General features: G+C 42.7%; 2 protein-coding genes across 7 annotated transcripts; both read left to right on the top strand.

Moving 5' to 3' along the window:
• The first annotated feature begins 1,146 nt into the window (after positions 1 to 1,146).
• POFUT4 (protein O-fucosyltransferase 4) lies at positions 1,147 to 14,494 on the top strand. Of its 6 annotated transcripts, none has more exons than XR_004168278.2 (5): positions 1,147 to 1,900; positions 3,147 to 3,772; positions 8,873 to 9,145; positions 9,900 to 10,039; positions 14,394 to 14,494. XR_004168278.2 is itself a non-coding variant. In XM_031603029.2 (4 exons), exons 1-3 carry the CDS (start codon positions 1,157 to 1,159, stop codon positions 9,018 to 9,020), a joined length of 1,518 nt encoding a protein of 505 aa, XP_031458889.2. In that variant the 5' UTR covers positions 1,147 to 1,156; the 3' UTR covers positions 9,021 to 9,029; positions 9,900 to 13,501. The 6 variants fall into 6 exon arrangements, 3 of the variants coding, with proteins under 3 accessions (XP_031458889.2, XP_031458888.2, XP_090001163.1); XR_004168277.2 differs by lacking the exon at positions 14,394 to 14,494 and adding an exon at positions 10,557 to 13,500; XR_004168276.2 differs by lacking the exon at positions 14,394 to 14,494 and having other exon boundaries at positions 9,900 to 13,501.
• A 2,181-nt stretch (positions 14,495 to 16,675) lies between these two features.
• CHCHD1 (coiled-coil-helix-coiled-coil-helix domain containing 1) lies at positions 16,676 to 18,952 on the top strand. Its single transcript, XM_031603030.2, has 3 exons — positions 16,676 to 16,860; positions 17,544 to 17,662; positions 18,657 to 18,952. The coding sequence occupies exons 1-3, from the start codon at positions 16,719 to 16,721 to the stop codon at positions 18,768 to 18,770; spliced, it is 375 nt and encodes a 124-aa protein (XP_031458890.1). The 5' UTR covers positions 16,676 to 16,718; the 3' UTR covers positions 18,771 to 18,952.
• The last annotated feature ends 941 nt before the right edge of the window (positions 18,953 to 19,893 follow it).

The raw sequence follows: 19,893 nt of genomic DNA, 5'->3' as shown, positions 1-19,893 counted from the left end.
CACTGAACAAGTGTTCTTAAACTTCCCTGGAGTTTGAGCAGTACAAAGGGGAGAAAGAATTGTGGGTGGTTAGAGGAGCTATTGTCTGGGCTAGATGTTTCAGAGAAAAGTTCTTATTAGGATCAGGAAAATATCTGGCTGTGGTTTTAGTTCCATATCCTTGTAGCATGTATATAAATCCATTTTTCTTACAATGCTGCTGATTTGTCTTCCCTCCCATCACTACATAGAAAAGGGAGTATGGAGAAACTCTGACAACGTAGTTGACAAAACCTTGTTTTTGTATGAATGTGGCTGTTTAACTCCATGCATTGCCTCCAACCAAAAGAGCTACTGGAGGATTTTTAACCAGAAGGGGAAAAACTTCCTAGGAATATAAGGCTCAGCAACCACAATTTTCCACAGATACTAATTTCTAGTGTTAATACTGAGGGGCATGGGGGGTGAAAATGAGATCATAAATGAACCTTTCATTTTCTTCACTTGTTTTTTTCCAATGCATCTTTTAATTTGTAAAGAAATAAAAATATATTAAGATGTATTTTATGTCATTGTTAGTAAATAAACACTGCTTATTTTTCCAAACCCTGTATTTTGCGGGAGGGAGGAGAGGGGAAGGGCTGCAGCCTGGCCGAGTGCTCCTTCACGACCTGCTTTTCTGCAGAGCAGCTTTGGTCCTTTCTTGCTTGGGAACGGCGGTAAGAAATTCAACGAGAGCCAACAAAAGGTGCTGCTTAATCTCAGCGAGGTTTTTATTTCGGAACTTGCGTTTTGCAGCGAGCGGGCTGCAACTACCCACTTTCCCTTCATTTCTGTACCACAGGGGTTATGTCCAGGTTCGTGCAGGAGAGCAGCTACCCGCGAGCTTGTTCAGAACAGCGGCTCCGCCGGGAAGGAGCCCTGCTTCAGTCTCCGGCAGGACGGAGCCGAGCTCGGCCCGCTCTCCGGCGGCGCCCGCGCGAACGCTCGCCGCGTTGGAGGCGGGGCGGACGTGCGTTCTCTTCACGTAAGAGCGCAGACGCGCGCTGCCCGCCGCTCTCCCCGCCGCCCCGCCGGCCGCTGCCCGCGCGCCTCCTCACGCAGCGCCGCCCGAGGGCGGGGCCGGCGCGGCCGTTTCCTGGCGGCGGGGCGGCCGGCGCGGGCCGAGCGGCGGGGCATGGGCGGCGGAGGGCCGGGCCGCCCGGCGCGGCGGGGGCCCGCTTGCCTCTGGGTGACGCTGGCGCTGGCGTGGGGCGCGGGGAGCCGCGCCGCCGCGGGGGAGGGGGAAGGAGACGGAGAGCCCGGGCCGGGGGACGCGGGGACGCCGTGCGGGGCGGAGGGCTGGGCGCGGGCCGCCGTCCCGCCGGGCCCGGCCTTCGCGGCCGCCGCGTCGTACCGCGGGCCGGGCAACGACGACGCGCGGGGCGACGGAGCGCTGCCCATCCTGCTGTGGTGGAGCGGCAGCCTCTTCCCGCACTTCCCCGGCGACACGGAGCGCATCGACTGCCCGCGGGGCTCCTGCCTCGTCACGCGCAGCCGCCGGGCGGCGCGGCACCGCCGCACCAGGGCGCTCATCTTCTACGGCACCGACTTCCGCGCCTACGAGGCGCCGCTGCCCCGCCTGCCCCACCAGACGTGGGCGCTGTTCCACGAGGAGTCCCCCATGAACAACTTCCTCCTCTCGCACCCGCCCGGCATCCGCCTCTTCAACTACACGGCCACCTTCCGCCGCGAGTCGGACTACCCGCTGACGCTGCAGTGGCTGCCCGGCACGAGTTACCTGCGGGGCCCGGCGCTGCCCCTGGCCGAGAAGGACGCGTGGCGGCGGCGGGGCTACGGCCCGGTGCTGTACGTGCAGTCCCACTGCGACGTGCCCTCGGACAGGGACCGCTACGTGCGGGAGCTCATGAAGTACATCCAGGTGCGTGCGGCGGCGCGGGGCGCGTTTGTCCTCGGCTCTAGCCGAGTTCCAGCCGTGACGGGGAGCGGCCAGCTGGACAGAAGGACCGGCCGCCTGCCTTCCCGCGGCGCGGCCCAGGCTGATCGCGTGCCACTGGGCAGCTGCTGGGATGGGGTTGGCCGGCTGAGATCTTGCGACTGAGTGCTGCGCGCTGCTGGAATCTGGAGCGTTAGGTGAGGGGAGGGAAGGAAGGCTGCGGGTCCGTTGGCGAGCCTTGCTCCCGCTTACAAGAACGGGCGCGCAATTGCGAGTTTGCCGTGTCTGGAGTCTGTGCCTTGTCTGCCTTGCTGTGCGGCTCTGCTGGGCCTGTGGTGGTCGGCTCTGCTGGGGCGCTGCCTGCGCAGAGCAGCTTCACGAATTGAAACAGCGCCGCTTCTTTGGGGTGGAAACTGATTTAGTGCTTTCTTTTCTTAAAAACTAAAGGATGGTCCATAGGGGGAATCTTAGAAACGTCTTCTTCTGAGTTGGTTCTGCTGTTTCTGTTAGCAGTGATTACTTCCTTATGCAAGTTCATCGTTTGTTCAGTAACAAAGCAAAGGCAAAATCTTTTTAGAAACCTGCTTCTATATTGTCAAAGCACAAAGCAGACCCTGGATCAAGTGTACTCTCTGTTTTTCCGCAGTACTATTCCAGCTCCCTGCATCCATCATTTTTTTCAGTCTAACAAATGGAAAGTTTTGCCAAACTGCTGAGACTGGGAGCTGTGTGAAATCATTGTTTGGAAAAGGCCTGCTCCTTACAAAGTAGAAATATGACTTTTAAACCAACATGGAGGAAGCTGAATGCCCTTTCTTAACTCTTGTTAAGTTTCTACTTTGTTCTCTAATAAATACGTTTTGTTTTTTTTTTCTTCTGTAAAATGTTGTTTCTCCACCTGTCCTCTACCTTACTTGTAGTGTAGTTTCTGCTGCTTTTGAGACTGAGCATTCAGTTTATGACTAAAGCTGTTACAAGAAAAGTGGAAATCTAGGAGTCATCTCAATGGAATGAAGTTGGAGTGAAGTGAGGCTCAACTGAGGTAGTTAGGAACTGCTTAAAGTTAGGAATTTGAGGAGGACTGTGATTCTGTGATTCTGTGATTCTGTGATTCTGTGATTCTGTGATTCTGTGATTCTGTGATTCTGTGATTCTGTGATTCTGTGACTATGAGCTCCAGGCAACAAAAATCACTCTGTAAAGATGACTTGTTATTTTGGTTATTTTATAGGTTGACTCCTATGGGAAATGCCTTCATAACCGCGAGCTTCCCAGTGAGCGACTGAGAGACACTTCAACAGCCACTACAGAAGATCCCGAATTCATGGCTTTTATTGCCAGGTACAAGTTCCACCTGGCCTTGGAGAATGCCATATGTAACGACTACATGACAGAGAAGCTGTGGCGTCCAATGCATTTGGGTGCTGTCCCAGTATACCGAGGCTCCCCGGCCGTGCGGGACTGGATGCCAAACAACCTCTCCATCATTCTTATTGATGACTTTGAGAGCCCCCGAGAGCTGGCAAAGTACCTTGATTTCCTTGACAAGAATGGAGAGGAATATATGAAGTACCTAGAGTATAAAAACCTTGATGGCATCAAAAACCAGTTCTTACTAGAGAACTTGGAGAGGCGGGAGTGGGGTGTGAATGACATGACTTTGCCCAATTACCTGAATGGCTTCGAGTGTTTCATCTGTGACAGGGAGAACGCCCGGGTCAGAGCAGAGCAGGAACACAAAAAGTCTGGTGGGAAAACTCCAGCTCCCGCACCTCAGATAGCTCATTTCCAGCACATGGGATGCCCTATGCCAACCCCTGGGTTTGGAAGTGTTGAAGACCTCCCTCGGGAAGACAGGTAATTTACCAGTACAATACTTTTTGAAGCAGAAAAGCTTTAAATAATAGTGGCTGTAATTTGTAATAATATTTGATAATTAAAGCTTAATACTTGATACTTAATACATTTCCAGTTACACTTTATATTATGCCTTGTGGGTGCTATGGCAGTTCTGCTAGTATTTTGTAACACTGAGGCTGAAAAAAAAGCTTGGCCGGTGGTGCTGCTTAGTGGCTTGAGAGACCCATAATCATATGTTCTGATGCTCTGTGATCTCGGGCAATTTGTTTCTCTTTTGTCTACCTTTCCCTTATTTTGTTTACTGCTTGGAGGGAGAGTGTTATTCAGTGCAGTGTGCTGAGAATGGCTTAGGTTGGAGGAGACCTTAATTATTACCCAGTGCCAAACACCAGGTCGGGCTGCTCAGAGCCCCATCCAGCCTGTCCTTGAATGCCTCTAGAGATGGGGCATCCACAGCTCTCTGGGCAGTCTGTGCCAGTGCTTCATCGCCCTCTGAGTAAAGAATTTCTTCCTAACACCTAAACTAAATCTCCCCTCTTTTAGTTTAAAGCCATTCCTTCTTCTCCTGTCACTGTCAGACCTTCTAAAAAGTTGGTCCTCCTCCTGCTTATAAGTTCCCCTCAAGTACTGGAAGGCTGGAAGTGAGGTCTTCTCAGAGCCTTCTCTTCTCCAAGCTAAATAAGACCAGCTTTCTCAACCTTTCTTCATAGGAGAGGTGCTTCAGCCCTCTGAGCATCTTCATGGCTCTCTTCTGGATCCACTCCAGCATCGCCACATCCCTCCTGTACAGAGGTCCACTTGCTAGCCTATGTTTGGGAGAAGCTCTGTATCTCGTTATGAATGAATACCTGAAGAATAGAGTTGCCACAGTGTTTGGCGTGGGCCTCATTCACTTCTGTTGGCTTCTTTTAAAGCAAAAGTATGGCTCATCCACTGTACTTCACAAGATATTTTGTGGCAACGGAACAAAATTTTGGCCTGTGTTGAAGGGCACAATCCCATTTATTCAGGAGAGGGGCCCTGCAGCACAAAATAGACTCTGTCTGTTTTTGTCCTTCTATGCAGGCATTGGTACATTTGTTAGAATCTGCCATTGTTGCAGTCAGCTCTGGAGCTGCCCTGAAGTTTGTCAGTCAGGAATAAGGACACCAACGTAGAGCCAACTAATTTTGACAGGGAAAAAAAGATTCTGTTTTTCTTTTCCTGGTGTGTTTAATCCTTAGTGTTTGTACTGACTTGGTACAAACTGAGTCAGTGTTTGGGTTCCCAAACCTCAATTCTGCCATGGACGGTGTTTGAAGCATCAGCTTTTGGATGGAAGGGTTGTTGCAGTTCTGCAGTTCCTAAAACATGTGTGCTCTTTGTAGTTCATATTGCTAGTGTGACATACTTGGATTCCCCCATGTTTGTCGTTGTTCTCTGCGTGGTCTGCAACAATTTCTGTCTAGGGATATATTCAAATGTCTGCAATTCTGAGCCATCAGACAACCAATTGCAACACTGCAACGTGCTGCTGTTAGTCCCAATGTAGGATTAATGACTTTATGAAAATACTGAAAAGATCTGATGCACTGTCCAGAAAGAAGTTGTTAGTATACTCTATCATAACTTATATCAGTTTAGAGCTTTCTTAATAATTTCTTAAACTGAGGACTTGAATACTTAGAAGTGTTAAAATGTAGAGGAAACAGAAACAAATTTTCAAATATTCTGTAACCTAAAGCTGAATTCTGTGTGGATTTGAAGGTCTAAAAAAATTTTTGTAAGGATATCTATCCGCTGTACCTAGAGGAAAGGGCAGGGAGCTATTTCTTCCTATGTTTGGGTGCTTTTGAAAATGGTCAGCAGAAATAAAGAAAGAAAAGTAAGCTGAGGTAATTCAGTTTCTTTAGGATATCCCTATTCCACAAAACTTGTCATGTATGTCACTAAGAAGCATTTTTCGTGATACAGTTAATTTTTTGTGTTGAATAATAGAAAAGTTATGCTGGTATGTAAAACAGACCTGTAAATGACTTTGTAGTCCTTTGCTTTCTTGAGGTTGGTTTTGATTTATCAGTCCTGATAGCAAAATGTGCTTTTCTCTTATCATGTGCTCTGTAGTACCCTAGTCTGTGTAAGTTGGCATTCTGTTCTTCATAAATTTTCTTGTACTTGAGCAGCAGATGGCAGTAGAGAAATAAGTTTGAAGACATAGCATGAGGTGCCTATGCCTCTTAATGCACATTAAAATACTCCAACTTCCTGTGCAATGCTCATGAGCACAGAGTTTTGTAGAGATGGTCCATAACCCAAACTACAGTTCCATCCCAGAGAAGTTACCATGTCTTGCTGAAATATGGTATTCTCCCACTGCTTATAGATAAGTTGTGTCTCCAAAATATTGTACTAGGGAAACTTGTCCATTATCTGCCATCTGCTTTAGAAAGATACATATATATACCTTCTGGGGCTTCTTTAAGAGGATCTCCAGTGAAGCATTGTGGTTTCTGTCCCATAAACATCTGAGCTTTCACAGTTTATATCTCCAAAATGTAATGTGATCACTACAAATAAAATAACAAAAATACGAAATTGCTAGCAGAACATGTTCAGGTAATGTTTAAATATTTAAATATTCTGCAGGAATATTTTGAGAATGACTCGATCAGTTTAGATAATCATCTACTGAGCCATCAATCATTAATTTATTTCTTTACAAAGCATTATTGTGGAAAAATAATGCAGGGATATAAATGGCAAAATGTATGCAACATAGAAAGTCTGACTGTGAATGTTCTGTGGGTTCTGGTGGCTTCAGGAGCAGCAAACAACAGACCCAGATCAAGTCTCGATATTGTGGAGTTAGAATCCTATTATATGGTTATGCTGTGCACATATGTGTGCTCTAAATCTTATTCACAGATGCCAGTTTTTTGTATTGACAAATGTGCTGAGTTGACTGAATATCTCTAACAAGTGTATGAGCACATCACTGAATCTTTGTTTTGTTGTCCTTTAGCTTTGAGTGTGGGGATGAAGTCAGTCGCTATATAGTGTACTGTATAGAACTCTTGTCTGCTTTGTGCAGAAAACAGGGGAGTTGCAGCACTCCTCATGATGGAAATATGTTTGGTAGGAACTGCAATCTACAATTATTCTTGCACTGGATTATGGTGTCTCAATTCTCTCACCTTTGTGAAGGGAAGTGTTTTGTTTATTTCCACAATATGAAGTCATTTCCCAAAGGTGGGGGTTTTAACAGGATAAATATAAGAAGACTGTGTCACAATACCTTTCCAGTCACCTGAACAGTTTTAATCTGTGGTAGTGTGTGTATATATATATATATATATTTTCCCCTTTCATCTTTTCAAGAAAAGAAAAGCCAGTGTGCCTTCAGTAAAGTTTTGAAATTGTCATGGTTTTACTAGTTTCATTTTATGGTGATGTCACAGTTTATTTAGGACCAAGAAAAACACAGTTGAGAAGAGTATCAGATTTGCCACACATACAGTGCAAGGTATTTCTTGCAGTAAAAATGAGTAACCAGCCAGGATTAAAGGTGGATCCTTAGCTCGTGGTAGTAACATTCCAGGTGCATGTAGTTGGTAGTTTCAGGGGATTTCTGCAATTGCGTTCATCCTGGTGTGCCAGTTTTTGTCCAAGTTATAGAATCAGAATGCATCTTGTTTCTTCAGAAACAGTAGGAAACAGGAAGAGTGGTATGAAAAGAAAAATACAAAAGTTCTTATTTAACATGCTTGACAAAACATTCATTGGGATACTGTGATTTGTCTTAGTGTTGTGATGGAATTCAGCCATGTTCTGAACAGTCACTTTCTGTCCCCCACTGCTGCTTGGCCTCGTGCCTGGGTGAGGGTACTCACTAATGGGTGCCCTTACTCAGTGCTGCAAAAAACATGTAACTCACATTGGTGCTCCTTGAGCAAAGGTTGAAGAGTTGAGTGGTGAAGCAGAGTGGTCTCACAGTGTGTCCGAGTGCTTCATTTTACAAAGGAAGCTGTAGGCAGATGTTTTTGTATGCAAAAGTAAGCCTCTGTGATCCTTCATATTGTAATTGACGCTAACAGGTTAATTTTGAGCAGAAATGTCCCACCAAAGATGATTCTATTAACTACAAAAAACAAATTCTCATGGAATACAAGTTTTGTGCTGCTTCAGACTGAAAGTGCTTGTAACGTGTTCTGCATTTCATATGCTTTTCCTGGAATAGTGGCTAAGATCTGTTTCTGGGCAGTGCAGTCATGCTGGCTTTAATGTATGGTGTCGAGAGTGAATGTCAAAGTACTGTGCTTCTGTCTGTGAGGGAGAAGTGCTCATGGCAGCAGATTAAAAAGAGCATCACATTTGGTCTGTACAGAATTTGTGCTGATTTGATGGGGCTGCGTAGCAGCTGTAGTAGAGAAGAGATAATCAGTCTGTCGGGAAAGAGGGAGAGTAGTTACTAGCTGAACAAATTGTTGCCACACCTCGATACAACAGAAATGAGAGATGTCGTCCGCCTTTACGTGAATGGAAGGGAATTGGCGTGTTGTCTGTGCAATAAGAAGGCTGAGAATGGGTGCACTGAAAATGGTCTGGAGGAAAAGAGTAGAGCCAGTTGGGGGATGTCAGGATTGCTCTCTCTTGTCGTGCATTACCTGCATTTGTACTGACTAACAGGAATTCTGTAAATGTTTAATGGCTTGTCTGAAAAGATCCTTGGTATCTGTAGCACACATTCTGGCCATGGAAGGCTACTCTTAAAGTTGTATGAGGACTACAGAATTTTATTTTGATAGCAGGCTTTTTCCTAACAATTCATTATTTAGTATCTCTGGCTAATGCTAGTCACACGCTGATATTTCTAAAATGATCTGAAGCTAATAGCAAGCTTGTTTTCCATAGAGAATTTTCATAGCCAGTTACTTCAGGTGGGTTGGAGCACAATGGCACAGAAACAACATACATTGTCATGTATTCCTGGAACTGTTTTCCTCTTAGATGAAGGGGAGAAGCAAATATTAATGCTATTACAGCTCAGACACATTTGTGTTGTTTTTTTTTCTTGTTTTTTGTTTTAATGACGTCTCTTTTTTTCTTCATTTGTTTCAGTTGGAAAGAGATGTGGCTTCAGGACTATTGGCAAAGCCTTGATCAGGGTGAGGCCCTCACTGCTATGATTCATCACAATGAGTCACATCAGGGAAGATTTTGGGATTATATGCATGAGATTTTTCTCAAGAGGACCAGGCAACACTGATCCATCCCTGTAAGAGCTTGGTTTGAAAACTGCGTTGAAGGTTGTGACTGAGAATTCTTACTTCTCTCCAGATGTTTGCCTTGAAATAGAAGAAACTTTTGCAGACTGTTTTTCTGGTGCATGAAGTGAGTGATTCTCTGTTGTGATTTCAGCTGTGGAGATGTTAGCAACTGCTTGTATCTGAATTTCAGCTCTGTGGTGTGAAGCTCCTCCTGACATGCAGGAGGAGTAGAAGAGGAATTTTGTATTTGGTATTGCTTCCCTGTGGCTTCCTTGATTTCAGAGGAATGTATTTCAGACTCTGCTCAAGTGCCCTAAGTTATTTCGGGAACTTTTTTATATCCAAAATACTTGTTTTTTTATATTTTACCACATACTCTCCTCATTAAGTTATACTTTTACATGATATTAACAAATAGCTTTTCAAGTGAATGAATTCCAGAAGACTAATGTCTGTGGAGAGCAATTGTGCCTTATGAAATTGCAGCAATAAAGTCTCTTCTCTCCAAGTAAATGTGCCTCAAACATTCCTCCTTCTCAGGGTAACTGAACAGCTACAGGCAGGTCACTTACTCTACCTCATTTTTCTCTTACGCTAACTTTGCGGGTGACACATACAAATAGGACAAGAGTCTAGATTGTTTAATTCACAACTTTGAACCAGATATTTGACAGCAGCGTATTGCCTGGTATTGTGCAGAAGCAGGGTAGAATGAGCAGCTTTGTTTCTTTTAAGTTTCTGTAAGATCTTAAAACCGAACAATAATCTTGACTAATTGATTTCTCCTTAATGCGATTCAAAGGCCTTTGATTTGTTCTTCTTGAGTATCTGCATCTTTCTGCAAAGACAAATACATTTTAATGGTGGTGCTTTTCCAGTGCTCCCTCCAGTTTGGAGATGAACCTTGCAGTCTTTTTGTGCTGAGATGGATGATCAGAATGGGGAACACGGAGGTGGCTTTGTGTCTGTACCTAATCTTAATGCAGTAGGATCCTGGTCTGTGCTGGAGTTCCTAAAAGTAAGTGATGACATATAAATCATCTTTGCTGCATAACCTGTATCTCTTAATAAATAAAAAATATGTGCCGTTACCTGCCATGCTGGTACCTTCCTGAAATAATTGATCTTGGATTGGAAGGAGACTTGTTTTTCTTGTCTGAGGGGTTTAAATTCACAGGCCACACACTTCAGTGATATTTCTAACAGTCTGATGCTATTTCTCACTTCTCTCTCTTTGGAAATAACTACTGGATAAATAGCCAGAGTGTAACTATGTCTAAGGTAGATCATTGGATCTTTGAGGTGATTTCATTCTGTAAGGCAGTCCGGGTGTTGCTGGGAGAAGCCAGAAGCCTATTACTACAATTTGGGAAGAGGACTAAATCCACGTTCTGTTACGTTGTCTTCTATTGTTAAGCTGCGTATGGATCAGTTAATTTCATTTTTTCTCAAATTACAATTCATAATATTCTGGGTATATTATGGATATAATATTCTTATAGGTGATGACACTCATCTCAGTGTTTGTTTCTCAGGTGGTACAGTAATGCTGTAGTGTTAAAATCTGGGCGTTATGAACAATGAAGACCCGCAATTAATCCCTGCATTCTTGTGGGTATGGAAAATGCATGTGCAATACACTGATCTCACCTGACTTTTTGTACAAGTCTTTTTTTCTTCTGTAATTAAGTAACAAGTGGCTCTTCAGCTAAAATTGTTCACCAGTATACATTCCTCTTTTTCAGGTACTTGGGCTACAGGATTGATTAGGTGAATATATATGAATTATTTTTTCAAGTGGATTATTCAGATCAGATTAAAATATAGATCTGTATATTCAGGATTGAAGTGGTCACAGTGTGCTTGAGAAGTAAATAAAGAAAATTAAGACTGCTTTAGCTCTGAATATAAACTTCTACTGAACTGCTTAATGAGATTTAAATAAATTGTCTGAACAAATTTCTCCAGTTACTCGAGATTCTCTTCATTTCATGTATCTGTATAGAAAAGCATTTGGTCCTCATTGATTGTCTTCTTAATTAGCTATATTTCAAAAACCTTTCTTATCTAAGTTTTGTTGTTATAGGCAGGAGAAATTCTGATCTTGCTTCTAATACTAAATGTAAAAGTAAGGTCCACATGCTAGCACATTCTGCTTTTTGCATTTATTCTTTAAGTAGAATTTTTAGAAGTGGGGGATGTATTGCCAAGTCTAGGTATCTTATTATTTTTTAATAATTTATCTGCCATTACCAAAATTGGACATTATATACATTATGTATTGTCCTTGCAGTAATAATGAGTAAGTACCAATGCAGGCAAGTGTACCATAGCACTTGCTTAATTCTTGATTAGCGAGGTCCTAACTCCCCGCTTCAGCTGTCTGCACAGCAAAATGAGCATGTCTTTGTTGACTGACAATAGAATTGAAGATCTGGTGGTACAAACTTAAGAGTAGCTAGTAAAAATTTAACCTTTGAGACCCTCTATATGAATTTATTAGTTTGAAATCAAGTATTCCTTCACCGTTATTTTTTATCTTTACTCAGTATATTACATCCACCAGTCCAACAAGTTTATTTTGTGTTTTTTTTTTCCCTGTGTATATATAGTACAAAAGGTGTTTGAGTTTCATGACTGTTGCCAAATATGAGTATTTTTGACTTCTCTGATCACTATATCCTTTGTTAACACAGGTGAGAAAGTAGCACAGGTATGAAACTAACTTTATCACAAATATTCTTTGTGGGTTTTTTTCTAAAGTTTTCAAAATACAACTTTTAGTTATCTAAAAATCACAAGGCAGTTTCAACAGTTCTCTCTTCCAAGCTCTTAATGTCTTCCTAGATACAGCTGTGTTTTTTCAGTCTCACAAGTGAGGAGTTTCTCAAAAGGTAATGAGTACCAGGTACCACTCTTCACAGAGTGAAGCCAAGATATTCACCCCAAACCTTGTGTTTCTATTGTATCTGCAGATATCAGAGTTTCTTTTGTACCTGCAGTGTTAGACTGTGCTCCCTGTATCTTCTCCTGTATGTCACAATTAACGCCTCTGATTTGTAATCGGTGTGATTATGTTCATCAATACACTAAATCTGTTTCACTTATTGTGTACATTGTGCTAGAGCTGAAAGGGTTGTTCCAATGTGTGGTATGAAGTTCTTCTGTAGCTACCAGGCAAGCTCCTCAGGAGCAGGAGGAGCAGTTATCTTCCCAGCTGGCTGAAGAGTTGTGGTTGTAGTTCTGTTCCAGGCTGCTGGCTGACCTTCATAACATCCATCCCTGTGAACAGAAAAATGTTGATCCTCATCAACATTTTGCTTTCATCTTCTTCAACTGTTCGGAGGACACAGAAGGAGAAGCTGTATCTTAAAGCTTTGAAGGGCATACGCGTCTTGTCACTGTCCAGTTTGCTTGTAGCTTACACCAGCCCTGGAACAAGAATACCCATTGCTCTACAAGCACTCCCTTATAGCTAAAATACTTATAACTGATAATCTATTTTTGACATAATTTTTGATATAATTTATTCTTCTTTTATTTTCCTACTGTCTTGTCAAAGTATTCTTTCTGAGAATGGGTGTCTTCAAGGCTGAGTCCTTCTACCAGGAATAAAGAATTTGAGATCAATTTACACTGTAATTCATTTTGAGAGGATTGCTCTTTAATGTCCAAAGACTACTGCCAACGTTAGCCAAAGTGAATTCAATTTACAATCCTAGGTGTCTTTCTACTAATGCAAATACATGAATGAAGGCAAGGAGGAAGGTCACTGCAGCAGTTATTCATAGTTTGGAGAAAGGTGTCTATTTGTGCAGGTTTCTTGGCAGTAGATTTCTTACTTCTCTGCTTTAAATCCAAACCAGCTAAATAGAGGCTGAATGTCATCACTCATGTTGTGACTGCTGGAAGGCTTATAATATTTATCAGAAACGCTGTATACAGCCATCTTCTGTTAACCCTGTTCTTAGTGCACAGGGGCCCATAATCACAGAACCACAACTGAGCCTACTTGGGAATTTTAGCAAAGGTTATCAAATACTAAGGTGATAAAGAAATTACCCATGTGCACCCTTTGGCAGTCCTCTACTAGCCAGAGTGAGTCACTTCCCTGCTCATCATGCATTTTCCTGTTTATTGTGTGACTAGAGGGAGGATTTCAGAGCTGTCAAGACAGCTTTATTCATTAGCATTAACGTTCTAAAAATAGATACCTTGTCCTCATAACTGCATACATATGAAACTGTAGTAGATTCTCTTAATGCTGAATTGACTTGAAAAATTGGGATAATTTATGGCCCCTGAGAGGTGAGGGAAAGAAATGTCTGACTGAAGGTTAAAAATCCAGTAATCCATTTCATTGCACTGGACAAGCTGAAGTTATCTTTCTCCTGCCAAAACTGTGGTATCGGGTGCCGCTTGATTTTTTCAGGAAGAAGGTGGGTATTTTATTTGTTGAACTGGTAATCTGTGTTTTCTGTTCTTTCAGTAGGACTGCAATTTCTAAGAAAACAGCCTCAGTGGAGAATACTGATTTGATACCAAATATTGATTTTTGCATCTGAAAAGAGGAAGGTTTTTTTTCTTTCTTTCACTGTAGTAGTTTTCAGTTAGGAATTCTAAAACTGAGCTAATGATCTCTGGGTCTATAATGATAAATAGAATGAAACACTTGAAGAACCAGATGACTGTGGATGTGTTTGAGGAGAAAAAGGAAAGAGTCTTTCTATCTGCAAAGTGGCAGCATCTAGAGAATCACAGCAAAAGTTCTGTAATACCTTGACAGAGGGTAGTTTTAACTATTTTGGCAAACAATTGATAGTGAAGGAACAAATAACTCCTACAGTTCTGGAAGCAGTATAAATTGAATTGGAACACTGTCAGGGACATCGCTGTTTAAACAGGCTTTGCTATGTTAGACAAGTGGCCATATGCCCCCCCGTAACATCTTTGCATACTCACACTTCACCTATCGTCCCAAGAGAGCCACTCCCTTAATAATTAGCTGTCATCTATTTGGTTGAATTTAATTAAGATTGTTGATAGATCTCCAGGCACCTCCTGAGAAGTTGCGTTAATTGGAAACATCTAGGAAGTTACCTTCCTTCATTCTGCCCGGAGACCTCTACTGACAAGTCAAAATTAATCAGAGACAAAATCCTTTTAGTGATAGGACCAGCTGAGCCAAAGCCTATGTCAAGTTTTAACAGAGTGCACTTCTCTTATGATTCAGTGTCTCTAAGCTGGCAGCGAAAGATACCTGGCCTTGCAGAGAGATTAGGAAGAGTGGAGAGGAGTGGAACTGCAGGGTTTGTTCTGGAGCCCTGATAGGACTGGCATCTTAATTTGTATTCTATGTGCTCTTCCTGCAGAAAAGACTCATCTAATGCTGAAGCAGCTCAGCTAAAGATGGTTTTGGTGATCTTGGAATGGATCAAAACAGACCACGATGCTTAGAAACATCTCTGAACAAGTAAGGAGACATCAGGTAACTTGTAGTAGGATGGACTGAAATTGAATAGGTCTGAGAATTAGGGATTAGGGATGGCAGCTCAGATCTATTTAGGTAAACAGGAGGCTGATACGGTTAAGATAGCTCAGGATAAGGTAGGCTAGTATTGTAGTGTTAGGACAGTGACCTGACAAATTGCCTCTGACTTTGTGCTAATGAATGCACTAAGTGCTTCTATCATTCAAGCACAGTGTCCAGCGGAGGGGACTAAGTCTGAACTGATCCTAATGTTCACAAAATGGTTAATTGTACTGCAAGTTAAAGTGTGGATATCTTTTAAGGCATCTCCAGTTAAACTGATATGCCCTAGGACTGCTAACGGTGAGGCTAAGGAGATCAGGGTGAGACAGCTGAGAATAAATAGCAAGAGGGAAGGGCATTGTGAGGTTGTATGGGAAGAATTAGGGCACTCAGGATAAAGTTGGGTGAATATGTTAGAATTTACTTGAGAAAAGCTGGATCCAAGCAGTTCAGAAAGACATTGTCAATTCTATTCATTTCTTCCAATACATCTGATTTATAATCGTCTTTTGGAAAGTACCTGGAAGTTTTAGATGGTCTCAAGAAAGAGAAAGATCCGTGGTGTAATTTCTTATCTCTTAAGAAGATATTTAAGACAGCAATCTCATTTCAAGGATGAATCTTATTGCAGCATTTTTAGCATTGCACATAATTACAGCATAGCATTTATTGCAGCATTGTAACTGGCTGTCGTTCCATTTGTGATAGGTTTTTTTTCCAGTTCTAGTGGTGATAGTTCTTCTCTGTGACTGATTTTGGTTTTGACACTGAACACAGCTGAGACGCAGGGTGGGATTCAACTTTCAGTGGTATTCATTCAAAAAAGAAGTTAGAAATGCAATTTGAATTTCACATGCTCTTTATCAATGTGTGTTCAGAATTCATAGTGAGACATCTGTGGGGTTTGTTGAGGGAACTGGGCTTCTGACTTCCCCTGAAAAATCAGAATTTTTGCCTCATCCATTTGTACAAAACACAGGCTACAGGGAGACTCAGCTATTGAGTAACAAACCTACTCTGTAGTTCCACATTCTCCGTTAAAACAAATGCTTGTTCCTTGCTTCTGATATGTTTGCATACTGTGTGCAGGCGCCATCAAGTACATTTTTCTGTCTGCCTGGGAATTTCATAGGCTGATGCTCCAATCCGAGGCTGAATGCCAGGAGAAGAAGAAATAGTTTATAATGCAGAGAGCAATAACTGGGACAGGAAGGTATTAAAATTCTCCTTGTGTAGCTTGCCTTTCTCTTCTGCAGCCCCCCCTCCATTTTTCTTGGAATTGTTTAAGAGAGATCAGCTTTTGAAGGTGAATGTACCTGAAGGTGCTGCCACCATTAGCTAATGTAATTTGTAAAAAGCAAGTGTGATTTACAATGACTGCAGTTCAGTTTCTCAGCTGGCTTGGTAATTGCAGCAGTCAAATGCAGCAGAGAAAAATGGCAATCAGAGACAGAAGCAGGAGAGGCAAAAACACAGCTGAACCTCACAGGACTGCTGTTCTGAAGTGTCACCTGTGCGTGCTGGACTGCAGTGTTGGGCTGTGAGCCCCCAGGCACATTTGGAGGCATCTGCCTGTATTTCTCCGCCACACGAGCTAGGGAGATGGCTGCTTTCTGTCCCATCGAAAAGCATGGGAGCAGAGAAACACCCCTAAGCGAACTGCTTCCGAACCAACAGTCAGACTGAGTCAAAGGAGATGAGGTTTTATTTTTCCCAAAAAAGGACCGAAAGAAATCTTTTAGTTACTTGAATGTGTTTTCTCCTATTTTTAAATTGGACTGTAAGAAAATACTAGCTTAAAACTAACACAATTATGGTCAGATAAGCCAGAATATATTCCGTGTACAGCTGCGGCAAAATCTGCTAATGGCACAGAGAACTTTCTGGTGTTGGTGTGGTTCCGTTTAAACCAGGATGGCGAGAAGCCCAGCGTCTCCATCTCCTTGAGTAGGTCAAAGACTGCTCGGGTTTTTGTGTGAAACATTAAGTTTCGCAGACTGGAAAGCAGAACGGTGACGCGAGGCCGAGGCTGCAGGTCAGCCAGCCAGCAGTAGGGCGGCGCGCTCCCGCTGGGCGCTGCCGCGCCGCAGCCCTGCGCGTGCTCGCGGGAGGGTCACGTGAGCGGCGCCCGTGCCGGCTCGCCGTACGGCCTGTCGCAAAGAGCATGGCGGCGCCCGTGTACCCGGCCTGGGTGGGCCGTTTGGTCTCCGGGCAGTGGCGGCAGGGGAAGCGGCCGCCGGCCGTCCGTCCCACCCGGCCGCTGGTGCTGGCCAACAAGGTGGCGAACCGCCGAGAGCTGGCGGGAGGTGAGTTACCGGCGCCGGGCCGTCAGTCGTGGGGGGCAGCGTCCCGAGGCTCCGTGAGGTAGAGACCCGGCGGTGGGCTTTCCCGCCTCGCCCCTCAGAGCTGCCGCGTCGCCCCCTGGGGGCCTCGCGCTGCGGTGAGGCAAGGACAAGTTCGTGCTTGGAGGAACCTTGTGCTCTGAACGGAGCTCCTGAATTTTGCTATACAACAAGAAGGTGTTTGCAGGGTACGTGGAAAATGTGGAGGAAAAAAAAAAAAGCAAAGCGAAAGAAAACGTCTGCGGTAATTGGTTGGCAGCCTCTTTGCATGTGGGACGAGACCAGAGGCATCCCAGCAGGCAAGGGGACCTAATTTGTGCCGTGTAATTAGTGTGTGAGTTCTTCTAAAAAGCGCATTTTCCCATACTCCAGCCCTAAATCTATATTTTATGATACTCTTTGTGTAAATTCTTAAGGTAAATGCTATATCAAAATGTAACGAGCAGATGGCTCTGATGGGGCAAAGCCTTCTGGCAGGAGTTTTTTTCTCTAATCCAAGCAGTGATGATATCCTCCTCACTGTTGTTCCTTCTCACATGCCTTTATCCCATCATAAAATTCTCTTGGTAACTCTATGTGCTGTGGGGGGGCTGTTGGCATGAAATCTCAGATGCTTGAGCTTTTATAATTGTGTCTTTCCCTTCTAGAGGCAACTTGTCTTACAGAGATGTCAGTAATGATGGCCTGCTGGAAACAGAATGATTTCAATGACAAAGCTTGTGCTGAGGAGATCCGGACGTTCTATGACTGCGTAGCAAGGGCAGAAGTAATGAAAATCTCTTTTGTATTCTTAAAGTCCAGTAGTAGGGAAGGCGGAGAAAACTTCAGTCATTTTTTGTGTGCCAACATCACAGTGTTCTGTGAACAGTGTGATCTGTGCTTTGAGAAATTCAGGGTGATGTACATCAAGTACACAATCCCTTCCGTTTGTATTTAGAATTTTAGTAAAGAAAGGTAGGAAGGGACCTGGTGTCTTGTACGTTATAACTAGACCTGAACCAGTAATCACATTTAGTCCTTTTAGTGTTCACATTCTAAAAGTAGAGCTCTGTTGCTGTTGGTCAATTCTAACCTAGGCCATTTCTCTTAATTTGCTCCAGTTTTTAATCTCTAAAGTTTCAGCACTCGTGAAGCAACAGTAGACATTGCTTTTCTCCATATGTCATGAAAGTTCTGAATGAAGGAGAGTACAATTTAGAGCTGTGACATAAAGCTGTGATTTTTTTACTAACGCCATATTGAGTTTTTACCTAATGCAATAAGTTTGAAATGAAGTCAGTTTCAAAAACTGTCTAAAAGTAGGTACATGTACTAAACTTGTCCTTGAACTGATGGCAGATTTTCAGTCTTTTTAGTAATAGTATCGTCATTTAATAAAGTATCTTTTTACTGTTGCATTTGACAGCATAAATGAGAAACTGTCCATGCTTTATTTGGTAGATTACGATGAAAGCAAATTAAAAAATAGAACATTAAAAGAAAACAAATTTGTATTATATTGGTTTTAAAGGCTTATAATATTGCTAAGTGAAAATATGTGAGGATTCTCTCTCCATGTGTCTCATTAATTTCATCGTTTAAAGAAGCCTAATGCAGTTCTTAGAAGCCTTGTGACTATTTAGCCAACTGCTATTATGAATGTTGCTTGAAGAAACAGCATTCTTATCAAGTAAGCATTCCAGTAGAATTATTATTAGTCTTTACAGAGCCAATTCAGCAAATAAGTTGGTAATATTCTTAGTTTTCTTTTTCTGTTTCAGAAGGAGCGCAAGGAAAAAAAGGACGAGTACACTCTGTCACTCAAGGGAAACATGCCTTCAAGCAAAGTGAACAGGCTGCTGAGGAGGTTTCCTAATATTACACGTTATGTGTAATGTGCTTTGCTAAAGGGACTATGGACAAGCAGTTAAAAGTTGGTTTTTTTGGAAAATAAATGAAAAAAGGGTTTTATGAATGTTTAATGTCAAGTGATGTCTGTCAACACTGCTGGGTGGATCTTGACTTCATATTTTATTTCCAGAGTGGAAAAAAAAAATCCATCTTGATTGTTGGCTGAGTTTGTTCATGAGGTTCTTGGATCTTGTGCTCTTAGGATTTTTGCAGTGAGTTGTCCAACCAGCCACTGTGTGGAGTAATGTACTCACTGTGAAATAAAATCTTCTAGGAATGTGTGTAAACCTATTTTCTAAGCTAAGGGTGACTTCTTTGGTTCATAATCTTCCTGCTTAACTTATAAGCTGATGACAATAAGTGTTCAGGCCTAGACACTGAGCCAACTTAAAATTGATAATAATTTAATGACTTGTACTCCTGCATGTATGTATACACAATTTGGTTCCTCTTGACATTTTTAAAATTCTCGTTCATGTGCAAGAAGGCTGTGGAATGAGGAAGAGATCTCCAGCAAAATACTTTGATAATACACAATGCATTGGTAAGGGTTTTAGACCCCCTGGTTTGCAGGTGAGAAAAGTGTGGTGTCATGGCAGATAATTAGGTTGCATGTACAACAATAAAATGATGCAAGACTGTTATTTGGCATGGGTGAATCAAATTCTACAGCAGAATGTTCTATTGTTTCAGTTAAACAAAAAAAAAAAAAAAAGGTGGGAAGAAAGTTCAAACAAGTATTGGTACTGAAACTGTGTAATTAACTGTTAGTTTTGATTTGCTAACTTTCACTAGAGTACCACAGAACTGCAGGTAGGTTCCTGTTTTAGGACCAGTACCTAACTGGTTAAAATATATAGCAAGAAAAATGCAGTGCCACAGAGAACTAACAATATAATCATATATGTCACTAAGTCTTTGGAGCATAAAGAAAAAGCAAAAATCAAGATAAAGAGTGGTACTTGCACACTGTGACTGTGTATGACTGTATAGTTTATTTTAATGCTCATTGATGAGTTATCCCACAGAGTAACTTATTCTGTTGTCGCTGTTGTGGCATAAAGGAGTCCTTCAGAGGAGCTGGGATGAGTAAGAATATTCTATTTA

The sequence above is a fragment of the Phasianus colchicus genome, chromosome 8, assembly GCF_987193195.1.
Source record: "Phasianus colchicus chromosome 8, bPhaCol1.hap1.1, whole genome shotgun sequence".
NCBI lineage: Eukaryota > Metazoa > Chordata > Aves > Galliformes > Phasianidae > Phasianus > Phasianus colchicus.
The sequence above is the reverse complement of the archived record's forward strand: the minus strand, read 5'-3'. Positions and strand labels throughout refer to the sequence as shown.